The 26,710-nt window shown below is 38.4% G+C and overlaps 1 protein-coding gene across 1 annotated transcript in view; it reads left to right on the top strand.

The window, feature by feature from the left end:
- Positions 1 to 26,710, top strand: part of LOC122814408 (zinc finger protein 729-like) — a 544,251-nt gene that overhangs the window by 375,481 nt on the left and 142,060 nt on the right. The window contains 1 exon segment of the mRNA XM_044086990.1: positions 14,535 to 15,732. Coding sequence (XP_043942925.1) covers positions 14,535 to 15,732 — 1,198 coding nt within the window.

The following is a 26,710-nucleotide window of genomic DNA, read 5'->3' as shown; positions in this document are numbered from 1 at the left end:
GCTTTCAACAGGCATACTGTATTTAGCCTCTCTAGTTAATTATATGTAATCAAGTCATATTGCTATAATAAACCATTCTGGATGGCACCCCATACAGATTTAATGTTAAGAGCGTTTGCTTTCAACAGGCATACTGTATTTAGCCTCTCTAGTTAATTATATGTAATCAAGTCATCTGTGAGATGCTTAAAGCAAAATTATGCTGAGTCTTGGTATCATTTTTAGAGATGTCTTTTAGGTTCAAGATTTCTGATGCAAGAGATAGGATGTTTGTTTTTGTTACACAACAAAGTTGTGTTTGTGAAATTCGAGCTCAGATGAGGTCTGAAGTGCCAATGATCTGCCAAAGGAGGATACTGCTTAAAGGAATATAAAGTTATGTTGTATGTTAGAGATGTGAGAAGGACTTGTATTCTTCATTGGAAGGTTTGAAAGCATGTAGTTGTTTTAAATTTTGATTTGGATGTTTATTCATTGATGTGTTGAAGTATGTTTTGCTTGTTTTTGAAATAAGTGCTTAGTGGTTGTATTGGTATTGATACTGCTACAGTTATTTTGTTCTTTTATGTGTGTGTGTGTGTGTGTGTGTGTGTGTGTGTGTGTGTGTGTGTGTGTGTGTGTGTGTGTGTGTGTGTGCACGCCTTCTTAAAACTCCACTCCCAGTTGTTGTATGGACTGTTGCTGTGCTGTGGTGACCCCTAATGGGAAAAGCTGTTTGGAGAAGAAGAATATTTGTGTTTCATTTATTTTGATGGTCATTTTACTCATGTTGACCTGATGTGTAAACATATCTCTCATATCTATCTATAGATACACACAAACACACACACACACACACACACACACACACACACCTCGACTCCTGTATTCACATTACACATAAATGCACACACATACTTAATACATGTACAATTTAGTAAACAGTTTTACCATTTTTGTCCAGGTTAGTCCCACTAGGGCATTGACCCCATTCCAGGGGAGACTCAAGGTGGTATTCATACTGATTAGGTAAGATTTGTCCAGGGCACAGAAGAATTCTCCTAACACCAGAGGATCTCTTTCATCTACCTGACCTATAAACAGTTCAGGAAGATGGGACCTCAGTTTAATGTCTCATCCAAAGGATGGCACACGTAGGGGGCAGCAACCCCCACTGTTTGCTGCAGTGTCAGTAATGTAAAATGAATCTGGGCATCTGCTGTGGAAATAGAACCCACATCCTTCTGATGTCCTGACTGAGTCACTGTTGCAGTAGTCTTAACAGATGGTTGTAGCTTGATAAAGTCCAGCTGGGGTACAGAGCTTTACCTTCCTAAAATGTACATCCAGATAATGACCCTAGTTCATCAGCATAAGTATGTAAAACTGGATGTATGTGTGAGATCTTAAGAACATCTTTCTGTCACGTCTCTATGTCTGATCAGATAAGTGCCCCCTTTGGGAACCTTCCTTTTCTAAACTTTTTACTGTTTTGCGTGCTGTTATTAGTTGTCAGCTTGGAGGGGTAAGTGCAAGTGCAGTAGACAGATTCCATATAAAAATTTGCACAAGTGTCTGTTCTGCCAAGGCCCTGAACAGGACTATAAAACATGCTGCAGCTGTCAGTCATTGTTCCTAAAACCCTACAGTCTAGGCTTTCCACACATAATACCGTACTCAAGACCCAACACCTGAAATGCTTTTCTTACTCCACCATGACTGAAGACCCAAATGTCAGCCTCCTGCCCAAGAATAAGCTTAAAAGGCCTAGAGAGGAGTCTCCTTCTGTCATCTCAGTGGGACATACCCACGGTATACCAGTCGTCTTCTCATGAGCCCTCTACCACAAATCTGCCAGTGGGCGGTATGACATCCAAAACCTTGTAGATGACTAAATCCACTGATGAACCACAACTCATTAATACAGAGGGTCCTTCAGGAGTCTCACAGATTTTTGTGTGGGAGGGGATTCCCAGTACTGTGATAGAAATGTACCAAGGCTCAGAACCCCCTAAGCTGCTTCTGATGAATATCTCCCCTAAGAAGCAAAAAACAAAAACTTAAGCATTAGATGCCCGCAGCTGTGGTCATGGAGAAAGAATGGATCAGTTTTTTTCTCAAGGGTTATTCATGACAATCATGTCTCTGAAGTCTCCTTAACCTTGTGAACCAGCATTTTCAGATCACACCAAAAAACATGTTTACATTCTTATTCCTCTGAGGAGGAACCAGATTGGGATTCTGAACATTTTAGACTGCTCTTACCAGTTGCATTCTCCAGAACATATATCCTCAGATGAGGGAGATTCACTTTCTCCAGATTCTGCTTTGGAAGACGCTTCCTTTGACGAAACCTTACTAAGCACAATGAAGCATTTGGAATGGCAATCTAAAGAGGTGTCTGAGGTGCAAAATGTATACTACAACTTATTACAGATGGGCATCCATGCACCTCCTCCAGTTCCCCCAATGTTAGATGCCTACCTAGACACACTTCAAGCCAACTTTCTACATTTGATTCTCATAAGGCAACAGGTGTTCCAATGAATCAAAGGATTAGAGTGAGTTAAAGTCAGTAATAAAAAAACAGTCTGCTGATTTTATACTGTTTATGTCCTAAGCATCATATCAAATTGTATATTGAATGGTGGATTTGGGCTGTTTTTTCTTGCTGACTACATTTGATTCTCAACCTCCTGGCATACAGGTTCTACAAGATTCCTGATGAACAAAAGTACCTCTAAAAAAAAACTTTGGCAGACCCGATTGCAATATCCCTGGCCCTGAGCAAACCTTCCAAGCTGATTTCTGAAACTTGTGTCTTACCCAGTGGAAAGGACAGTCGAGCAGTGGACCAATGAGGAAAAAAAGTGTATACTTTAGCCTTCAGAGCTATTAGCTACCAAGTTGAAATAACTAAATACTTATTCTCTGTATTCAGTTTTTAAACACCATCGGTGAGCCCCAGACACTGGGATCAGAGCAGCATATGTAGTTTTCAGTGGCCCAGGCCTCACAAATAGCCGGGCACAGTATAAAATGCAGCTATGATAGTATGGATGTCTATTACAGGGTGGTTGCTACTGGCTCAGTGGTCAGTGGTATGCCTGGCTGAGAGGTCAACCTATTATTTCAAGTTAAAGATTCTAGATTCTCCCTTAGATAACAACCTGCTTTTTGGTTCACAAGCTGCCAGCCTTTTCAAGACTTTGCAGCAAGAGGGCAAGACAAGGAAAGATTGCCATAAAATTTTGCTTTCTACAGTTCCCAGATACCATAGAAATTATCCAGCAAAATCTATCCCCTTTACCAGAAGAGATCCTAGAATACCTCACAGGCAAAGCAAAATTCCTAAGAAAAGTTTCCCATAGGAAAAAAAAAACTTTGGGAAAGTTCAATTCCATAACCACTGAATCCTTAACACTTTCCAGAAATGAGCAATGTTTGGCCAGACAAGCCCTCAGGGCCCTGGGACTCATGGCTGTAACCATCCCTATGTTGCCCCTCACCACACTACAAATTGGGACAATGCAGTGGTATCTGAAATTAATGTGGTCCCAGCACTCTTGCCCTCTAGATGTCCGCACTCCTGTCTTTCCTTGCATCAAGAAGAAATTCCCTTGTTGGAGCAGCTAAGTTCCTCTCAACTCGGGTCTTTCATTCACTCCAGTCCCAAACAACCAGGTCCCATTTACAGATGCTTCAAACAGAGCAAGGAGGCTTTGACAGGAGACCACAGAGTTGAAGTAGGGCGACCTGACACTTTATTAAAAGAGCACATAAGCATAAAATAAATGAGGGGATTATTACTAGTCCTACAGACCTTCTCACATCTTTGGAAACCAGGCACCCTGCTTGTGTAAAAAATAAAACATGGAAAAAGCACCACGCTAGGAAGCAAAAACTGTATGTTAGCGCTTTCAATTACTAAAAATATGTAAACTTCTTCAGACAATTCACAAACAAAAAGTCAACCCTTAAATACTTAAAAAAAAAAAAAAAAAACATGACATAATTTCCTGAAACATCATTTCCTGAAGCATCATTTCCTGGAACAACCTTACCTCAATTTAAAGTAAAAGAACATAAAATGTAAAGTGTAAACTATGTAAATCTATTCATAGTTACTATATTAAATTACTTTCTTGTGAAATTCAGTATGTTTATCATCTTAATAAAGCTTTAAGTTTTAGAATGCTCCTGATAGAGATTACATCATTTAAACCTGGTGGGACTAAAGCATTTAATTTCAACTGCCATAAAGCTTCTTTTTCTTCAAGTTTTAGGCTAGTCGGTCCCCCTCTTTCATTCTCAGATACTTTTTCAATAGCCATGAATAAAAATTCCTGCTCAGGGAATGATAAAATGTGCCTAGCTAGGGCATTGGTAGTGTTCCCTTTATTAATTGCATAGTAGTGTTCATAAAATCTCTCCAAGTGACTCTAATTTTATTGTTTCTAAAGAAATTGAACAAAATAATTTATGTATTTTTTGCAATAGTTCTAATGATTTCAAAATTTATAATTATTCCTCTTTTGTTCCTGATTCTGCACTTATAGAGATCTTAGCTAGAGGGCTTTCTTTTGTTCCCACTTTTAGGAGTAATTTGGAAAGAACATTGATTGACTTGAAAATTTTTACAAGGAAACTGAATTTAAATGTTCTTTTAGTTAGTAATTCGAGTCTCACGAAAGAATTGAGTCGCCAGCATCTTTAACCCTGTGTTGCACTCCACTATTGCCCTTTTTGAAAAAAATATATGTGAAAACGACTGTAGGTCACTCATGGGTACATACTGTTCTAGTAACATTTTTAACAACAACTTTACCCAAACTGAGAAAGATGCATTACAGGGGTTGAAATTTGCAAACATTCGTATCATGAAACGAGATAAAAGGGGTGGGTTGGTCTTCATGAACAGGGAAGATTATGTATTGAACATGGAGTCATTACTTGACAGTGAAGCTTACATGCAAGTGTCTCTTAATGAGATGAATGGAGCTTACCATAAGATCACTGGGTTCATCAAAGATTTGTTCATTGAAGGCCGTATTGACTTGGACCTTATGAATTATTTGGAAATCATTTATCCAATTACCCCGACCCTTTTTGGGTTACCAAAAATACACAAAAATTTGCAAAAACCACCCTTTCATCCCATCATTGATGGGAGACCATCTATCACATATGGGTGTGCCAAATTTGTTGATTGTAAACTTAAGGAGGCCTTGAAAAATGAGGTGCAGATTTGCAAAGACTCATGGGATTTTTTGCAAACGATTAATAACTTCCCTTTTGACGAGGCCCTTAATTTTTTTACAGTGGATGTTTGCGACCTTTATTCATCTATTCCACAAGAACTTGGATGTGAATGGGTGAGAGACTTCCTTTTAGAAAAACAGGTAGAAGGACAAAGTATTGATTTTAATTATATACTTATTGGAACTAGTCCTCAGTAATAATTACTTTTTGTTCAACAAACAATTTTACCTCCAGAAAACGGGTGTAGCCATGGGGTCCCCCTGTGGAGCAACTTTTGCTAATGCTGTTATGGCTTTTTGGGAAAAGCATTACTTGTTCGTTGACACCACCTTTCAGGAGAGGACCGCATGGTACACCCGTTACTTGGATGGTATATTCATTTTATGGAGAGGAGATATCGCCTCTGCCACTACCTTTGTTGAACAAATTACTAAATACACCAATTGTTTGAAATTTACATGGGAATTCAAAACAGAACGGATTTCATTCTTGGATGTGGAACTAACAAAGAATATTAAGAAAAATAGTTTTACTTCCAAGATTTTTAGGAAATCCACATATTCTAATGCATTTCTGCACTTCTCCAGTTGCCATCCTTACCACCAGAAAAGGGGTGTGGTGAAAGGACAACTCGTTAGGGCTGCCAGGATGGTGACTTTGGAGGATGACTTTTTTCAAGAATGTATGTTGTTAAGACATGTTCATGAAACGTGGGTACCCACCTAGATTGGTGGGTGAACTCATTGAAGAGGTGAAAAATAAAAGGGCAAGTGGTTTATTTAAACCAATTTTACAGTTAAAAGAGAATGAAACAACTATTGAACCTAGAGTGGACGTCAGATGATTTGACCACCTCTTTTGATTGCCCACTTTTACATGATTTTAATAATGTAAAGAGCTTTGAGAAAGAGGGTTCATTTGCATCTAGTTTTATTACCACGTTTTCTTTGGATGCTCCATCTTTAAAACTATTATTTTCAAAAATTAGTGTTATTTATCAGAAGATCAATCAGTCAGTAAACACATTAATGAACATCCTCAAGTGGTTTTTTGTAAGGGATGTCATTTGAAAGCACTTTTGGAAAATAATAATTCCAATGTGCACCGCCCATATAAAGGGATGTTCAAATGTGAAAATTGTCATTGGTGCAAGTATATAAAAGTGAGTAGCTCATTTACAGTAAAAGGAAAAATGTTTTACATCAATGGAAAGTTTAATTGTAACACTAGGGGGGGTGGTCTATCTTAGTTTGTGCTCTAAATGGCAGGCTTTTTATATAGGGAAAACTGATAGACCACTGAAAAACAGAATTTATGAACACTACTATGCAATTAATAAAGGGAACACTACCAGTGCCCTAGCTAGGCACATTTTATCATTCCCTGAGCATGAATTTTTATTCATGGCTATTGAAAAAGTATCTGAGAATGAAAGAGGGGGACCGACTAGCCTAAAACTTGAAGAAAAAGAAGCTTTATGGCAGTTGAAATTAAATGCTTTAGTCCCACCAGGTTTAAATGATGTAATCTCTATCAGGAGCATTCTAAAACTTAAAGCTTTATTAAGATAATAAACATACTGAATTTCACGAGAAAGTAATTTAATATAGTAACTATGAATAGATTTACATAGTTTACACTTTACATTTTATGTTCTTTTTCTTTAAATTGAGGTAAGGTTGTTCCAGGAAATGATGCTTCAGGAAATGAAATTTCAGGAAATGATGTTTCAGGAAATGATGTCATGTTTTTTTAAAGTATTTAAGGGTTGACTTTTTGTTTGTGAATTGTCTGAAGAAGTTTACATATTTTTAGTAAACGAAAGTGCTAACATACAGTTTTTGCTTCCTAGCGTGGTGCTTTTTCCATGTTTTATTTTTTATTAGTTTGTTGAATCATTTAGTTTGTTTACCCTGCTTGTGTAGACAGATGACACCACATTGATGTGGTACCTCTTTATGGCACAGTGGTACAGTGGTATCATTGTCAGCTCACAGCAAGAGGCTCTCCGGTTCGATTCTCAGCTGGAGTGCCTTCTGCGTGGAGTCTGCATGTCCTCCCTGCATTTGTGTGGGTTTTCTCTGGGTACTCTGGTTTCCTCCCACCTTACAAATACATGTGTCTGGAGCATTTCTCCCCAGGCCTCTGTTGAAAATTGGCTTTGTTCCAAGATGGACTTTCCAGGTAAACAAATGTTAAATAAATAAGTAAAAAAATAAGCAAGCAGGGAGGTACAAGATCCGACCACCTGGGCAGGCTGTCACAGGAAGTCTGGCACGTGGACTCTCATCTGAATCCTAAACTTACAGTGATGTATATTCCCTCTCACTAGAATGCATTGGCAGACTGCCTAAGCAGGGACATAGGGGACCATTAGGAATGGTCCCTGAACACAGAACCTTTGAAATCCATAACTCTCAGATGGTGGACTCAGATAGATTTCTTTGCTCCCCCCAAGCATCACCGACTCATGCATTCTGCTCAAGGAACACATCACCTCTAGTCTGGGGTACATATGCCTTCTCTTTTCGATTGGCTGGGAAGTTCCTTTATGCACATCCCCCTCTGCCTGTGCTTCCAAGGCTCCTACTCAGGACCTAGAGTGAATCTTCAAAACTCCGGCTTCTGGCACCTTTCTGGCCAAGACAACAATGGTTCCTGCCTGTTTCACTTATCATAGAGAAATTACCAGAGAATCCCTCCAAAACCAGATCTAGTCAATCATCAGAAAGGGTGCTCCTTCATCCAAATTTGACTTCAGTCATTCTAAACATTCCAAATGATTGGATTCTAATTCTACAAGACCCACCTTTTCTGAAGAGCAGGTTTGAGTCCTACAAGAAGCCAGGAAACCTAACACTAGGAAATATTACACAGCCAAGTGGAAGAGGTTCTTAGTCTGTTATCTTAAGCAAAACTCCATCCTCTTCTATTGGATACCGTCCACAGTACTTATGTGAATTATTACATTCAGGGTAGGCCTACTTGCCCATAAAGGCTCACTTTTCTACCATTAATATTTGCTTACCTTTGGAGCCCCCTCTCATGAACAGAACAGATGTTAATATTTTTCTGAAAGGTGTTCTGCACCCTAAACCCTCAAGGAAGCCTATTGTCACACCTTGGAACTTTTTTTTTCTTTTTTGGAAAAACATACTTTACCCCATTTGAACCGGCTGTTTTGGCTATTCTTAAATTCTTGGAAAATAGTGCTCCTCCTGGCATTGACTTCAGCCTGCAAAATTTCAGAACTCCATGCTATCATGGCTGTTCCACCTTTCCCTATCTTCCACAGAAATAGGGTGAACTTCAGGGCCAGTCCTTCCTTCATGCCAAAGTGGTGAACGAGCTAACCCTTAACCCGACAATCAATCTACCTACATTCTCCCACAATCTCCAAAATGTGGGGAAGGATTCTTACACTCCTTAAATATTCACAGACAATTGAGGTTTTACCTGGGTAAAACTAAGGATATCAGAAAAACAGACAAGTTGTTCATCTCATTTATGGATTCCATGTTAAGATAGCCAGTTTCCAGACAAACTGTTGCTTCTTGGATCTGAAAGTCTATTTCCTTCTGCTACTCTCACCATGGGAAGGCTTTACCCATGTGGCCAAAACCACATTCCACTCAAGCAGTGGCCTCATCTGGGGCTTTGTACAACTGGGTGATGTCAGGTCCATTCTCGAAGCAGCTACATGGTCATCTGTCCACACTTCCACAAAATACTATATGCCATATGCCTTATCCAGGTGAAGAGCACTGTTTACCAGACTGTTTTGTGTGGCCTCCTGGAGTCTTCTCTTTTCTTTTCCTTCTCTTTAAGCCTGCCACCCTTCTCTCTCTCTACAGCTCTGGGAATCCTCTACCTGTTAAGAAAACTGCAACAGTGACTTAGTCAGGACATAGTGCAGTTGTGTAAGAACTTACTGTAACAGCAAATGTCCTACTGATCACTGTAGCTGTAGTCCTTCCCTGCCACTTTATACCCTTTTTTCTTATTTTTCTCTCTGTATTAGCAGAAACCTATGGCTTATATTCAGAGACACACAAGCATTAGCCTAGGATATTGCAGCTTTTATGAGGGGGAACTTGCTTATCCATTTCAAGCTGACCAGTCTCCTTCCTAGATTTTCTTCAGGCCACTGCTGGCTTGGATCTCGGATGTATGTCTGATTTTTATATCCATACACTAACTAGCTCAGGTCATTGTCCGGGCATACATCATAGGAAGGTAAAGCTTTGGTACCCCAGATGGACATCAGTAAGCTACAACCCATGTGTTAAGAATATTGCAGCAGCGATCAGTAGAACATCTACTGTTGTGGTAAGTTCCATCTGTCAGCAGTAAAGGTGAGTGCTCTGTGCATTCACTTAATGCACTGGAGACGGTTATTTATTTTTGTGCAGTTTATTTAGTAGATCAAAATAGCTTATTCTTAGAAAGAAAAAAAAATAAGCTTACAAAAATAAACCTTCTTTCTGTATCAATAAAATTGAAAAGGTTTCTTTTTGTTCTTGATTGTGGTAGCTTTGGTAAAGCTGTCACACACCTGGTACTTCACAGTAAGTTCAGAAGTGAGATCCCAATACTACACACGTAAATCCTCTTTAAAGTTTCTGGTATTCCACAAGTAAATGCACATGAAAGCTTCTGGTATTCCACTAGTAAATGCATAGGAGAGCTTCTGGTATTCCGCAAATAAATTCACAACTTCTGCTTAAAATTTCTAGAAAAGTTTTCACTCTTAGTCTTGCAAATTCCCTCTCTGACACAGCCAAATGTCTTTACCATCTTAGACTGTAGCCTTTAATTTTAACATTGGTTCAACAAGTATATCAAAATGAACCTCTACTGTCCTAATTTATACAGTTATGGCATATATGCACCATCACTGGATTCATACCACATTATGTGGTATATATGCACCACCTTAAAACAGCATTTCTAACAGTTTTGACTGCCACTATCCCATAAAAAAAATCTTCCCAGCATAGAATCCATGGTTTTGTAGGGAATTAAATCACCAGGATAACCCATCTGCATTCAAGTGGCTACTGCCAGGCCTGTATCAGATAGTGATATTGAATGGCTGTAATGATACACCCTCTCTATTCAGATTTATGTTGACATCCTGTTGTTTATGCAACCACTGCAGGAGTGCACGGTCAGTTACCAGAGTGAAGCTACATTCTATTAAGTAATGTTGTAGGTACGTAAGTCCCCACTTAAAACTGAGACATTCCCTGTCTGTTGCAGAATATCTTTTTCTCAGACATACTTATTTTGTCTACTACTCAAGGAGAAAGTTATTTCTCACCACCTACTTTCTGAGGTAACAGCATCTAACTCAATGCGAGATGCATCAGTGTATACAACAAAAAGTTTAGTAATGGTGGGGCAGTCAGGACTGGTTCTGAACACAGAATAGTTTTCAAGTTGTCAAAAGCACCTTACAATGCTGGGTACAAACGTTTGTAAGCAGCAAGTTAATTAAAAAAAAAATAGTTTCATTTTCATTTGGTACTGAGTATTGCCCAGTTTTTGATAGTTTCTATTTTATCTGTTTGAAGTCTAGTTACCCGTCTCACAGTCCCATAGTCTAGGGTGCTGCTGTTTGAAGTCTAGTTCACCCTCTCGCAATCCCATAGCCTAGTTTTTTGTTTGAGATCTAATCACCCCTGTTGCAGTCCCATAGGTTGTTGTTTGAGATCTAATTACCCCTCTCGCAGTCCCATAGCCTAGGTTGTTGTCTTCAGTCATGCAAAGCATACTTGTGGCAACTTTAAGTGCAAGTCCTCCCTGTTTTAGAGAGTCCAGCACAGTTTACACATTGTCTAACTGTTATCCCACTGTTTGAATAAATAGCTGTGTCATCAAGGGACATGCATGAGGTTTCAGAGCTTTATCCATGAGCTTTTGAAAGGTGATAGGAGTTCTGTGAGGTGTAAAAGGTAAGACAGCATAATGAAAATAACCTGTTGGGTGGAGAATGCCATCTTCTCCTTCTGGCATTATGGGTGAGATAAATATGCAGATATCCTTTTCTGAAGTCTGAGGTGGTTAAAAACCTTGCTTTGCCTAGCCTCTCAATGAGATAATCTACTACAGATATTGGGTAAGTGTTAAATTTGGATATGTCATTTAGCTTTCAGAAATTATTCAAAAATATGGAGTACAAAAGGCAAACCATGATACAAAAAATAAAACGTGAAAACACGCTGCACAGTCAAGCTTCCAAAGCTTTAATATAATTAAGTAATTTGCTCCTCAAAATAAATGGACTTCTAATCTAAATTATATAATGTAAACACTGCATTTAAAGCACCATGAAATCACATGATCCAAAGCAACCATTTGCAAACAATTAGACCTAACTAGTTGCAATACAAAAATGCAACAATAAATTCCAAATATTTGTTATTAAAAACTGTGATACAGGTAAATAACATCACAATAATGCAAAAACACATTTGTAAAGGACAGATCTGCATGGAATCTGTTGTTTAGGAGCTCTAAGTTTAAACAAACTGTTAAATGGTTCCTTGTCATTCTCATTTATTCCAGGAATTCTGCAAACATTCAGTTTTATCTGCCATAACAGCTCACTGTATTTAACTGTTTCCTCCCAGACACCCCCCAAGAAAGTTTAAATTGAAGTTAGGTGACTGTATTGGACAAAACATGTATAAACCTTTTTTATGATGGCAACAAACTTTATGATAATCAAAGCAACATGTTTGTGAATTTGATTCTGGAAAAGTGAACATGTAACAGCTCCACATATTGAAGAATGACTGGGTATTTACGGTAGTGTTTATTATCACAGAATTGTGCTGGGTTTTAAAATGTATTTTTTTAGATAACATTTAGCATTACTTCTACAAAGTGAAAAGTACCACAATGAATGTGTAATATTTTTTAGTTGCAAAATTCAAATGTAAATGGACACACTTCACACAGTAACAGGTGCTTTCTTGCAGATAAACAGTATGCATATCTACTGAGAACTACCTAGCTGTTTCTGACTACAATATGTAAAGTTTTCCATTAGAAATATACAAGGAATGGACTAATCTTTCTTAAAAACAAAGAAAAATGTCCTTCAGAATGCCAGGACAATAAAAAAACACTTGAGAGACATACAGAAGTTGTTTGCTAAGCACAGTAATGCAGCTTAGTGGTGGGTATTATAAGGAAATACATCTTTCTAGAGTGGGGGAGTCCACATTTTTGCTGTTGAAGCTAACAATGCTCTTGTACAGTATGTTTTCGTCCTATAATGCTGCCAAGAACTATTGTTTATATTTGTATGTAAGATAAGTACTGTGGCACAATTCTTAACATATTGGGATTACCTGCAGGAAGGTATGTGCCCAGCCATCTCACGTCCCAAAGCTCTGTAAACATATGAACACAGATTCCTCTTTATGTAAGGACACATACCTAATCCTTGATAAGGAGGCAGTCAGCCCTCATCATCTTTTTTTTTTCTACCATTGAAGATGAAAGCTGTGTTCTGTCAATGGAGAGCTTACATCATAAATCATTTTTGTAGCATTGAAACTGTAGTGCCCTGCCCTTCAAAGCTATGGATTAAGACAGATACATGTAAGTATAAGAGCAGGCTCCATGCCTGATTTATGTACATGTAAGTGTAAGGGCAGTCTCCATGCCTGATTTATGTACATGTAAGTATAAGGGTAGTCTCCATGCCTGATTTATGTACATGTAAGTATAAGGGCAGTCTCCATGCCTGATTTATGTACATGTAAGTATAAGGGTAGTCTCCATGCCTGATTTATGTACATGTAAGTATAAGGGCAGTCTCCATGCCTGATTTATGTACATGTAAGTATAAGGGCAGTCTCCATGCCTGATTTATGTACATGTAAGTATAAGTGCAGGCTCCATGCCTGATTTATGTACATGTAAGTATAAGGGCAGTCTCCATGCCTGATTTATGTACATGTAAGTATAAGGGCAGTCTCCATGTCGGATTTATGTACATGTAAGTATAAGGGCAGGCTCCATGCCTGATTTATGTACATGTAAGTATAAGGGCAGTCTCCATGCCTGATTTATGTACATGTAAGTATAAGGGCAGTCTCCATGTCGGATTTATGTACATGTAAGTATAAGGGCAGGCTATCCATGCCTGATTTATGTTCGTGTAAGTATAAGGGCAGTCTCCATGCCGGATTTATGTACATGTAAGTATAAGGGCAGTGCCCATGCCTGATTTATGTATGTGTAAGTATAAGGGCAGGCTCCATGCCTGATTTATTTACATGTAAGTATAAGGGCAGGCTCCATGCCTGATTTATGTACGTGTAAGTATATGGGCAGTCTCCAGGCTGGATTTATGTACATGTAAGTATAAGTGCAGTCTCCATGCTTGATTTATGTACATGTAAGTATAAGGGCACTGCCCATGACTGATTTATGTACATGTAAGATGTAAGTATAAGGGCAGGCTCCATGCCTGATTTATGCTTTCCCTGTCCTTCTAGGATGCAACAGGACTAAACCTGCTAAAGGTGTTGAAGCTGAAACCACAAAAGTGATCTACTTAAAGTTCTACAGTTATAGTGAGTTGTTCAGACAACTGTAAAATGTAGATTTTATCATGGATCACTCTTGTAGTAAAATTCTTGACATATGGGAAGACTTCCAAAGCTGTATCAGGAAAGAGAGGTGGAAAAGCAGTATTATGTCCCTTTGGCTCTTAATCAAGACTGGGTGATGTTGGAGAGGGTTTGTTGTAGACAGTGTGATTACAAATAGTTACTTGATAGGGTATGAACAATATTGTTGTAGACAGTACATTAAAAAAAGGGAGGTGAATGGGGACACAACAGAGACCAAACTGTGAAGTGTGTATCTGAAATTACGTAAAACTGAATGCCGGAAGTTAGATGTGAGGACAATGGTTATTGAGGAGGGAAGAGTAAACAGGACCAAAAAGGTTAGAAGACGACCATATGTCAGTATTACAGAACTGTAAAGCAGTAGTTAAGTTTGTGATTTAGGCTGCCTGATATGAAAGAGCAGTTGACAGAAATAAATTAAACAGCTTCTCACAGTGAACAAATTCTGATAAAAGATGGAACTGAACTACCTAACCTTATTTTATTAGTGATGTTAGTAATAACAGAATAAAATAGTTATGAACAAAAACAAATCCAATTTTTTTTAAATTACTTAACTGTACACACGTCATTGTGATGGAATACATTGCATATTTCTTTTGTTCTTGCAATAAAATGCTTTCAAATAATCTGTTCTAGGTATAAAGAGTACAGACTGCAATGCGAATTGCAGTCAACAGCCAACACTTGTGACATCACAGTTCCATGACCCTACAATTAACCTCCAGGAAAGGTATCAGCCTGCAAAGGACATTGACAAGGTTTATCTCACTGATGTACCACAGGTTCCATCAGAGTATCAGTGCCGCCAAACCCCTGAATGTGACAATGGAACACCTGCAACACTTCACCTGACGGAGCATCTACAGCCACGTGCTCAGCCGGTGAAGGTGTATGATGAGCTGTCTCTCACTCCTTATCCAACACTTCACTCAGGACATGGCTGCAGCAAGAGCTCTGAACTTGGCACAGTTGAGAGATTTCATACAAAGAAAAAAACACACAAGTGTGTTGAATGCAATAAGTCTTTCACACGTGCCAGTAGCCTGAAACAGCATCAAGTCATTCACACAGGATTGAAACCATATAAATGTACTGAATGCAATAAGTGTTTCACATGGCAAAGCAATCTTCAACAGCATTATGCTATTCACACAGGAGTGAAGCGATATAAATGTACTGAATGCAATAAGTCTTTCACAAAGCTAAGCAATCTTCAACAGCATTATGCCATTCACACAGGAGTGAAGCGATATAAATGTACTGAATGCAGTAAGTGTTTCACACAACTAAGCAGTCTTCATCAGCATTATGCCATTCACACAGGAGTGAAGCGATATAAATGTACTGAATGCTGTAAGTGCTTCACACATCTCACCAGTCTTCAGTCACATCGTGCCACTCACACAGGCATGAAACAACATAAATGTACGGAATGCAGTAAGTCTTTCACATGTGCCACTAGCCTAAAAAGGCATCAAGCCATTCATACAGGATTGAAACCATATAAATGTACTGAATGCAATAAGTGTTTCACACAGCTAAAGTATCTTCGACAGCATTATGCCATTCACACAGGATTGAAACCATATAAATGTACTGAATGCAATAAGTGTTTCACATGGCTAGGCAATCTTCAACAGCATTATGCCATTCACACAGGATTGAAACCGTATAAATGTACTGAATGCAGTAAGTGTTTCACACGGCTAGGCAATCTTCGACAGCATTATACCATTCACACAGGATTGAAGCCATATAAATGTACTGAATGCTATAAGTCTTTCCAGTGTGCCAGAGGCCTGAAAAAGCATCAAGCCCATTCACACAGGCTTGAGCATTGAGCTCCTAATGCAGAGATAAAAAGTCAGCAAGCAAAGGAGCGTAATAGTGCTGAAGTTTAATTCATCCTCAAGTCTTGGTGAGTACCTTCATGAGGTGGACCCTGTTTTTTTTTTTTTTTTTTTTACAAAATCTTACCAAGGATACACTGATATATAGACTGTATTTGTATAGCACATATCATGGACAGAAGTAAGTCAAAAACAAAAAAGATAGCTGGCTGCACAAATCCCAGGATAAAAAAGTGCCCACTCCTGGTAAGCACACTGGTGCCAGGACTGGAAAAAATGACAGTGTAGAATCCTCAAAATCTGGAAATATTCCTACAATGGGGCCAGGCCAGGCCCAGAGGAAGGATGGCCCCCCTTGTTGTAGAAGGAAGTCACAGTCCACAAAAATCACAAAAACTGATGGGCCAAAGAAGAGCCATAAAGACAATAGAGTGGACTGTTGAGAATAAGAAAGAAATTGTGTATTGTTACTATTATGCAAAAACCCAGAATTTTCAGACAGAAGACATATAAAAAGAGATTAAAGTAGAAATTAGAGAAAAGAAAAGAAAAATACTTTTACAGGAAAAACTGTCAGAAGCCTCAAAAATTTGCGTTCATTAATAAAACAGATTTTTGAAAAACAGTATATTTAGAAAAAGAAGCATCTGAGGAAGTGCAAAAATGTAAACAGACCGTAGACATTTTTGAAAAGTATAAAAAAGAAAAATGGACATGGGAAAGAGAGAGAGATTTGAAATGGTGCAATAGTTATGCAAAGGAGAAAGACAAGTTAACTAATATAGAGAAGGCAGCCACAAAGATATTCGAAGAGAAATACTGGCAAAAGCATCCCGATATGGAACATTTCACAATAAAAAATTAATATCACAAAGATGGAATGTGGAAAAAAGATTAGTAAGGCAGAAGTTAAAGAAATGGAAGTTGAAGTTGTGGACTGTCTGCGAAGTGAAGGATGTAATGTCGAAAGTCTACCACAGGCTACTTCACAGCATGATGGAGTAGTTCCCCAAAGTAAGGAGAAGCAGGAAGATCAGGAGACATCTGAAGAAGAAATATGGACATGGGAAAGAAAAAGAGATTTAATATGATGTAATATTTATAAAAAGGAGAAAGCTAAACTAACCAATACAAAAAGAACAGCACCAAAGATATTTGAAGAGAAATACAGGCAAAGGAATCCGGATATGGAAAACTTTACAATACAAAAAATAAGACAAAGAGGAAAAGGAGATCAGTAACGGAGAAGTTAAAGAAATAGAAACTGAGGTTATGGAGCAGCTGCAAAGTAAAGGATTCAGTGTACAAAATCTAATGCAGAAAGCACTACAACAGGATAGAACAATGGATATCCAAATTAAGGGGACGCCAGTGGAACAGGAAGCAATTGGTCTGATGCAATATCAAGATATATTGGAGCTTTCCACAGGAAACCAGTATAAACATTCACTTGTAGCTGGACAGCAAGGGCAGGAACAGGAGACTGTGGAAACTCTGATGCAGTCAGTGTCAAGGAGTGATAGGCCAGTGAGTTCCCATATGACAGAGGAACAGATAGCACAGGACAAAATTGAAGAGAAGGTGCCACAATAAGGTGCTATAGAACTTTCTATAGAATGCCCACAGGAAGTGGAAAACAAAGAATGTGCCCTCAGTCTGGAAGAAAATGAACTAAGGGAAGAGTTGCTTGATCTAATGGATCAGATAGATATAGTAAAATCAGTGAAAGAAATAGACTGCAGAAGGTCAATAAAACCCTAAAAGTCAGAAGTCTGATAAAACAAATGAACACAGTAATTAGGACTGTCCATAGAGAACCATGAGATGGAACAGAAGTAAACAGGATATGTTAATGTGCAGCTAAATTAATAACTGATAAAAGTTCAACCACAAGAGCACAGGGTAGTGAGGTAAAGGAAGGGGAGAAATCAAATACCATCATGGAAGTATCGAATAGAGAGAATATAAAGCAATTAAGACAAGAAGTGTCACTGTTAGAAGACTATAGAAGAGGGAATAGATCAACAAAAAATACTAAGAAAGATAGATGTGATAAAAGCAGTGCACAGTATTAGAACAGACGAGGATCTGTCTTGCACTATTACAAATATCAAATTAAAAATTTCAGCGCAGGTGGAAAAACTTAGAAGATACACAGATAAATAAATAAAAAGGAAAAGTACAAAATAAGCAATTTAGTAATGACCCAAAAAGGTTTTATAGAGAATTGTAAATAAGGTAAAAGGAATTGAAAGCCCACCAAAAAGAAGAAAAAGATGCATTTTGGAGAAGTATCTGTGAAGATCCTGTGGAACACAACAAAGATAATAAATGGATAAAAGAAGTAAAAGAAAGACTAAGAAGTTTAAAGGTACAGGATATGAAATGGGATGAAGTAACAGTCAGAGAGATTGAAACAAAGTTAAGAAAAGCCTCTAATTGGAAAACCCCAGGCCCAGATGGAGTGCCCAACTTTTGGTTAAAAGTATTAACATCTTTGCATGAAGCCCTAGCCATGCTTAAAAACTATTTATATGATCACCCTGAACAGACACCAGTCTGGCTAACAAGAGGTGAAACAATACTCCTACTTAAGAGTGAACCTGCAAGCTACCCCAAAAATGATAGACCAGTAACTTGCCTTCCAAAGAGATGTAAACTATACATGGGAATTGATACTGACAGAGTTTATAGTCATTTAGAAGAAAACTCAATTTTGTCAGTAGAACAAAAGGGCAATAAAAGAAAGTCATATGGAAAAAAGGATCATTTGTTGTTAAAGCCATAGTGGAGAACTGTAAAAAGGGGAAGAATCTAAGTATGGCATGGATTGACTACAAAAAACTATTTGACATTATCCCACATTCATGAGTAAAAGATTGCTTAAAAATGTGAAAGATACACCCTACACTGATCAATTACATTACAGTGACCATGAAACAGTGGCAAACCACTTTGCAGTTAAGTCTTGATAAAGGACAAATTATTCCAGGGATAAAAATTCAAAAGAGGATATTCAAGGGTGACTGTCACCGCTGCTCTTTTTTTCTTGCCCTTAAGCTATCAACTTAATAGGCTATAATGTGGTTCACAGAAAATAACAAAGTGAAAAGAATTCTCGGCATCTTTCTGTAGATGATTTAAAACTGTATAGTTCATCAGATGAGGAACTGAAAGCACAACTGCAAGTGGTTAAAGCTTTTTCAGATAATAAAAGACTGTCGTTTAGTCTTGATAAACATGCAAAAGCAACCTATAAAGCAAATAAGCAGCAGCACCAAGAAAACATCCGTTTGGGACAGGAATGTGATGTAATAGAAGTTGAGTAAGAGGGAGTGTGTAAATAGTTAGGGATTCATGAAGGATCAACAGTACAACATGAACAAATGTAAAGCTATAACAAGAAAACGTCAGTTTGGGACATGAATGTGATATAATAGAACTTGAGTAAGAGGGAGTGTGTAAATAGTGAGGAATTTATGAAGGATCAACAGTACCAACATGAACAAATGTGACGCTATAACAAGAAAACATCAGGTTGGGACAGGAATGTGATGTAATAGAACTTGAGTAAGAGGTAGTGTATAAATAGTGAGGAATTCATGAAGGATCAACAGTACAACATGAACAAATGAGAAGCTATAACAAGAAAACATCAGTTTCGGACAAGAATGTGATATAATAGAACTTGAGTAAGAGGGAGTGTGTAAATAGTTAGGAATTCATGAAGGATCAACAGTACAACATGAACAAATGTGAAGCTGTAACAAGAAAACATCAGTTTGGGAAAGGAATGTGATGTTCTAGAACTTGAGTAAGAGGGAGTGTGTAAATAGTTAGGAATTTATGAGTGATCAACAGTACACCATGAACAAAACTATAACAAGAAAACATCAGTTTGGGAAATTAATGTGATATAATAGAAATTGAGTAAGAGGGAGTGTGTAAATAGTTGGGAATTCTGAAAATTCATGAAGGATCACCACAAATGTGAAGCTATAACCAGAAGACATCAGTTTGGGACAGGAATGTGATATAATAGAACTTGAGTAAGAGGGAGTGTATAAATAGTTAGGAATTCATGGAGGATCATCAGTACAACATGAACAAATGAGAAGCTATAACAAGAAAACATCATATTGGGACAGGAATGTGGTATAATAGAACTTGAGTAAGAGGGAGTGTGTGTAAATAGTGAGGAATTCATGAAGGATCACCAGTACAACATGAACCAATGAGAAGCTATAACAGGAAAACATCAGTTTCGGACAGGAATGTGATGTAATCGAACTTAAGTAAGAGGGAGTGTGTAAATAGTTAGGAATTCATGAGTGATCAACAGTACAACATGAATAAAAATGAGAAATTATAACAAGAAAGCATCAGTTTGGGAAAGGAATGTGGTATAATAGAACTTGAGTAAGAGGGAGTGTGTAAATAGTGAGGAACTCATGAGGATCAACAGTACAACATGAACAAATGAGAAGCCATAACAAGAAAACAACAGTTTGGGACAGCAATGTGATACACTAGAACTTGATTAAGAGGGAGTGTGTAAATAGTGAGTAATTCATGAACAATCAACAGTACAACATGAACAAATGTGAAGCTATAACAAGAAAACATCAGTTTGGGACAGGAATGTGATATAATAGAACTTGTGTAAGAGGGAGTGTATAAATAGTTAGGAATTCATGATCTACAGTACAACATGAAAAAATGTAAAGCTATAACAAGAAAACGTCAGTTTGGGACATGAATGTGATATAATAGAACTTGAGTAAGAGGGAGTGTGTAAATAGTGAGGAATTTATGAAGGATCAACAGTACCAACATGAACAAATGTGACACTATAACAAGAAAACATCAGTTTGGGACAGGAATGTGATGTAATAGAACTTGAGTAAGAGGTAGTGTATAAATAGTGAGGAATTCATGAAGGATCAACAGTACAACATGAACAAATGAGAAGCTATAACAAGAAAACATCAGTTTCGGACAAGAATGTGATATAATAGAACTTGAGTAAGAGGGAGTGTGTAAATAGTTAGGAATTCATGAAGGATCAACAGTACAACATGAACAAATGTGAAGCTGTAACAAGAAAACATCAGTTTGGGACAGGAATGTGATGTTCTAGAACTTGAGTAAGAGGGAGTGTGTAAATAGTTAGGAATTTATGAGTGATCAACAGTACACCATGAACAAAACTATAACAAGAAAACATCAGTTTGGGAAATTAATGTGATATAATAGAACGTGAGTAAGAGGGAGTGTGTAAATAGTGAGGAATTCATGAAGGATCACCAGTACAACATGAACAAATGTGAAGCTATAACAAGAAAACATCAGTTTGGGACAGGAATGTGATGTAATAGAACTTGAGTAAAAGGGAGTGTGTAAATAGTGAGGAATTCATGAAGGATCAACAGTACAACATGAATAAATGAGAAGCTATAACAAAAAAACATCAGTTTGGGACAGGAATGTGATATAATAGAAATTAAGTAAGAGGGAGTGTGTAAATAGTTGGGAATTCTGAAAATTCATGAAGGATCACCAGTACAACATGAACAAATGTGAAGCTATAACCAGAAGACATCAGTTTGGGACAGGAATGTGGTATAATAGAACTTGAGTAAGAGGGAGTGTGTGTAAATTGTGAGAAATTCATGAAGGATCACCAGTACAACATGAACAAATGAAAAGCTATAACAGGAAAACATCAGTTTGGGACAGGAATGTGATGTAATCAAACTTAAGTAAGAGGGAGTGTGTAAATAGTTAGGAATTCATGAGTGATCAACAGTACAACATGAATAAAAATGAGAAATTATAACAAGAAAGCATCAGTTTGGGAAAGGAATGTGGTATAATAGAACTTGAGTAAGAGGGAGTGTGTAAATAGTGAGGAACACATGAGGATCAACAGTACAACATAAACAAATGAGAAGCCATAACAAGAAAACAACAGTTTGGGACAGCAATGTGATATACTAGAACTTGAGTAAGAGGGAATGTGTAAATAGTGAGTAATTCATGAACAATCAACAGTACAACATGAACAAATGAGAAGCCATAAGAAGACAACATCAATTTGGGACAGGAATGTGATATAATAGAACTTGAGTAAGAGGGAGTGTATAAATAGTTAGGAATTCATGAAGGATCACCATTACAACATGAACAAATGTGAAGCTATAACAAGAAAACATCAGTTTGGGACAGGAATGTGTAAATAGTGAGGAATTCATGAAACCTCAACAGTACAACATGAATAAAAATGAGAAACTATAACAAGAAAACATCAGTTTGCAACAGAAATGTGATAAAATAGAACATGAATAAGAGGGAGTGTGTAAATAATGAGGAATTCATGAAGGATCAACAGTACAACATGAACTAATGAGAAGCTATAACAAGAAAACATCCGTTTGGGACAGGAATGTGATATAATAGAACTTGAGCAAGAGGGAGTGTATAAATAGGAATTCATGAAGGATCAACAGTACAACATGAACAAATGAGAAGGTATAACAAGAAAACATCAGTCTGGGATGGGAATGTGATATAATAGAACTTGAATAAGAGGGAGTGTGTAAATAGTGAGGAATTTGTGAAGGATTTTCAGTACAACATGAAATAATGTGAAGATATAACAAGGAAACAACAGTTTGGGACAGGAAAGTGATGTAATAGAACTTGAGTAAGAGGGAATGTATAAATAGTTAGGAATTCATGAAGGATCAACAGTACAACATGAACAAATGTGAAGCTATACCAGGAAAACATCAGTTTGTGACAGGAATGTGATATAATAGAACTTGAGTAAGAGGGAGTGTATAAATAATTAGGAATTCATGAAGGATCAACAGTACAACATGAACAAATGAGAAGCTCTAACAAGAAAACATCAGTTTGGGACAGGAATGTGTAAGAGGGAGTGTGTAAATAGTGAGGAATTCATGAAGGACCACCAGTACAACTTGAACAAATTTGAAGCTATAACAAGAAAACGTCAGTTTGGGACAGGAAGGTGATATAATAAAACTTGAGTAAGAGGGAGAGTGTGTAAATAGTGAGGAATTCATGAAGGATCAACAGTACAACATGAACAAATAAGAAGCCATAACAAGAAAACATCAGTTTGGGACAGGAATGTGATGTTATAGAACTTAAGTAAGAGGGAGTGTGTAAATAGTTAGGAATTCATGAGTGATCAACAGTACAACATGAATAAAAATGAGAAACTATAGCAAGAAACCATCCGTTTCGGACAGGAATGTGATCTAATAGAACTTGAGCAAGAGGGAGTGTGTAAATAGTGAGGAATTCATGAAGGATCAACAGTACAACATGAACAAATGAGAAGGTATAACAAGAAAACAACAGTTTGGGACAGGAATGTGTAAATAGTGAGGAATTCATGATGGATCAACAGTACAACATGAACAAATGAGAAGCCATAACAAGAAAACACCAGTTTGGGACTGGAATGTGATATAATAGAACTTGAGTAAGAGGCAGTTTGTAAATAGTTAGGAATTCATGAAGGATCAACAGTACAACATGAACAAATGTGAAGCTATAACAAGAAAACATCAGTTTGGGACAGGAATGTGATGTTATAGGTTCATAGGTTCATACTAGGCTATCTGCCCTGGGGCAATTATAAGCCTAGCCCGATTCTGTATGGCTTACGCCACCCCTTGATTTGAGTATACTGTGCCCTTTTTAAGGTTTAGTTTACTGTGCTTCTGTCTAATAGTGACACGGGAGTAATCCCTGGGACAAACCTACGATCCCCCATCCACTTATCGAGATTCTTCTTGAAGAGATTCAGTGAGGTGCTCTGCCTCACATGAACTGGAATTCTATTCCAGAGCGAAGGGAGCCTCTGGGTTATGAACCTGTCCCTCCAGCAAGTTCTATTTATTTCTGTGCTGAGGTTCAAGTCCCTCAGCGTGTGGCTCTAAGGGATTTAGATTTACTGAGGTGGAGCATGTCCATTAATTCTGGATTTGACATAGCTTTGTATCTCAGGCATAGATCACCTCAGTAGGCGGTATGCAACTGAGTAGAGCTGGAGTTTTTAACCGAGCAGCATATGGCATCTGTTTGAGACCCTTGATCCTCTTGGTGAGATACTTTTGGGGTCTTTCTAATTGCTGCAGGTGTCGGGTAAGGTACATCCCAAAAGGGCATTGTATTCTATGATGGGCCTGATAAGGGATGAATAAAGGGCACGATTACCTCTCTTGATCTAGATGTGAAACCCTTCGTGATGAGGTGGGCTATGTAGAAGGTCTTTCTAACCACTTTGGCAATGTGGTTTTCAAAGGAGAGATTGCTATCAACTTGGGTCCCCAGGTCCCTAATAACTTTCTCTGTACTTAATGGGTTTCCGCCTATGTGGTAATTTGTGGGCACATTGTTTTGGCAAAGGGTTTTGACTAAACATTTTTGGCATTTAGCTTTAAACCATGGCACTGGCACCAGTTATCTGTCTCTGTGAGACCTTTTGAAGGATGTTTGTGTCAGCTGGAGAGTTGATTATGGCGCCCAGTTTGCAGTCATCTGCGAACTTGGTGAGCCATAGTCCTCCCACATTTGCCTGTACCTCGGAAAAGTATATACTGAACAAGAGTGGTCCCAGGACAGAACCCTGTGGGATGCCACTTGTCGCCGGTTTCGAGTCTGACATGGCTCCAGCAACTCTCACTCTGTGGGTTCTGTCTTTGAGCCAGTTTGCGACCCATCTTGTGACATAGGGGTTTATATTTAAGCTGGATAGCTTATCTATGATGCCCGAGTGGGGTATAGTGTCAAATGCCTTTGCAAGGTCCAGATAGGCTGTGTGGACTACCTTCCCTTCATCTATGGCTTTGGTGACTGTTTCAAAGAAGTCAACCAGGTTCAAAAGGCAGGATCTGCCCTTGACAAAGCCGAACCGGGTAGGATCTAGTGTCTGTAAGTCCCCAATGTCTTTGTTTATGAGCTCCATGATGATCCTCTCCATTGCCTTGCAGACTAAGCTAGTCAGGCTTCTGGGGCGATAGTTTCCAGGGTCCGTAGAGGCTCCACTTTTATGGAGTGGGACCACTTTTATGTACGCCATTCTGTGGGCACATATCCTGTAGTGAGGCTGAGATTGTATAGCTGTTTTATTTGAGGGATTAGTTCCTCTTGTAGTTCATGTAGGACGCAACCTGGGATGCCATCTGGTCCCATGGAAGCAGTGTGTTTTGGTTTGGAGAGGGCAGCCTTCACCTGAGCATCTGAGATGTTTGGGAGGCAGCCCTCTGCTGGGATAGATACTTGCTCTTTTGGGGGGGGGGGGGAATTTGCACTGAACCTGTCTGCCAGGATATTGGCGATGTCTGTGGGTTCAGTGTATTTTTTGTCGTTTAGAATCAACTCAGAACAAGTCTCGGAGTTGCATCCCAGGTTTCTAACATAACTGAAAAAAGCCTTATGATTGTCTTTGGTGTCCTGTGCAATTTTTCTTTCGAAGCTGGCCTTGGAGGATTTTATGAGGGATCGTAATTTTTTGCTAGTACTGATCAGAGATGCCTTCCCTATTAAGGATTTTGCTCTGTCATGTAGTAGCTTCCTCCTTCTGTTGTACAGTTTATTTATGGCATGGGTCCACCAGACTGGATGCCTGCCTTTGGATAATTGGGTCTTGGTTTTGTTTGGGATAGTATGATCCATGCATTCCTGGAGATGTCCGTAGAATGCATTTATATAGGATTCTGCAGTTTGGGCTGTAGTTTCCACTTGCTCTGGGGCCTTGAAGGATTCCACTTCAGTTTTGAGAAGTGAGAAGTTCGCTTTTGAGAAGTTTTTCACTGTGGTTTTCTGGGCTGGGGGTGGGGTCGGGATGGGGACATCCAGTGAAATTAATTTATGGTCTGATCTTACCAATGAGGGATATACTTCTGGTGTGGAGCATAGAGTCCCCATGTTGGTAATAATCAGGTCTAGTATGTTGTCCCCTCTTGTGGGAGTGGTGACTAGTTGTTCCATAGCATTTGAGTTTATAATTTCCAGGAATCTTTGGGCTAAGATGCTGGGGCTTGAGTAGTGCTTCCAGTCAATGTTTGGGTAGTAGACGTCACCCAATATAATGGTGTTCGGAGAGATCTTCATGTTCTCCAATGTTTTCAGGAAAGCAGAATGGGATTCCTGACTTTGAGAGGGTGGTCTGTAGGATGCTATAAACTGAAAAGCAGACTTGCCCACTGTTAGTTTCACATGGATGGTCTCCGATACTTCGTGCAATGCCACTAACCTGGAGGTGTGGATATCCTTGATAAATATGTAAACTCCCCCTCCTTTTGTGGTTCGGTCCGGGTTTTGGGGCCGCAAAGCATGATATGAGGTATAGCCTGGTAGTGCTGGGGTGCTCTCTGGAGCCTTGAACCAGGTTTCTGTCACTGCACAGATATCGATGTTCTCCATACTGAGGAGAGCTTCGAGTGCATGCATCTTGAGGTTAAGACTTCTGGCATTTAGCAGCATTACCCTTAGTTTCTTGTTCCTTGTGCTGTCTATGGGGGTTATAGAACTTAAGTAAGAGGCAGTGTGTAAATAGTTAGGAATTCATGAGTGATCAACAGTACAACATGAATAAAAATGAGAAACTATAACAAGAAAACAGTTTGGGAATGGAATGTGATATAATAGAACTTTAGTACGAGAGACTGTGTAAAGAGTGAGGAATTCATTAGGGATCAACAGTACAACATGAACAAATGCAAAGCTATAACAAGAAAACATAGGTTTGGGACAGGAATGTGATATAATAGAAGTTGAGTAAGAGGGAGTGTATAAACAGTGAGGAATTCATGAAGGATCACCAGTACAACATGAACAAATGTGAAGCTATAACAAGAAAACATCAGTTTGGGACAGGAATGTGATATAATAGAACTTGAATAAGAGGGAGTGTGTACATAG

This window comes from Protopterus annectens, chromosome 10.part0, assembly GCF_019279795.1.
Source record: "Protopterus annectens isolate FY-2018-M chromosome 10.part0, PAN1.0, whole genome shotgun sequence".
Classification (NCBI taxonomy): Eukaryota; Metazoa; Chordata; order Ceratodontiformes; family Protopteridae; genus Protopterus; species Protopterus annectens.
This window is presented reverse-complemented; position numbering and strand designations above follow the sequence as displayed.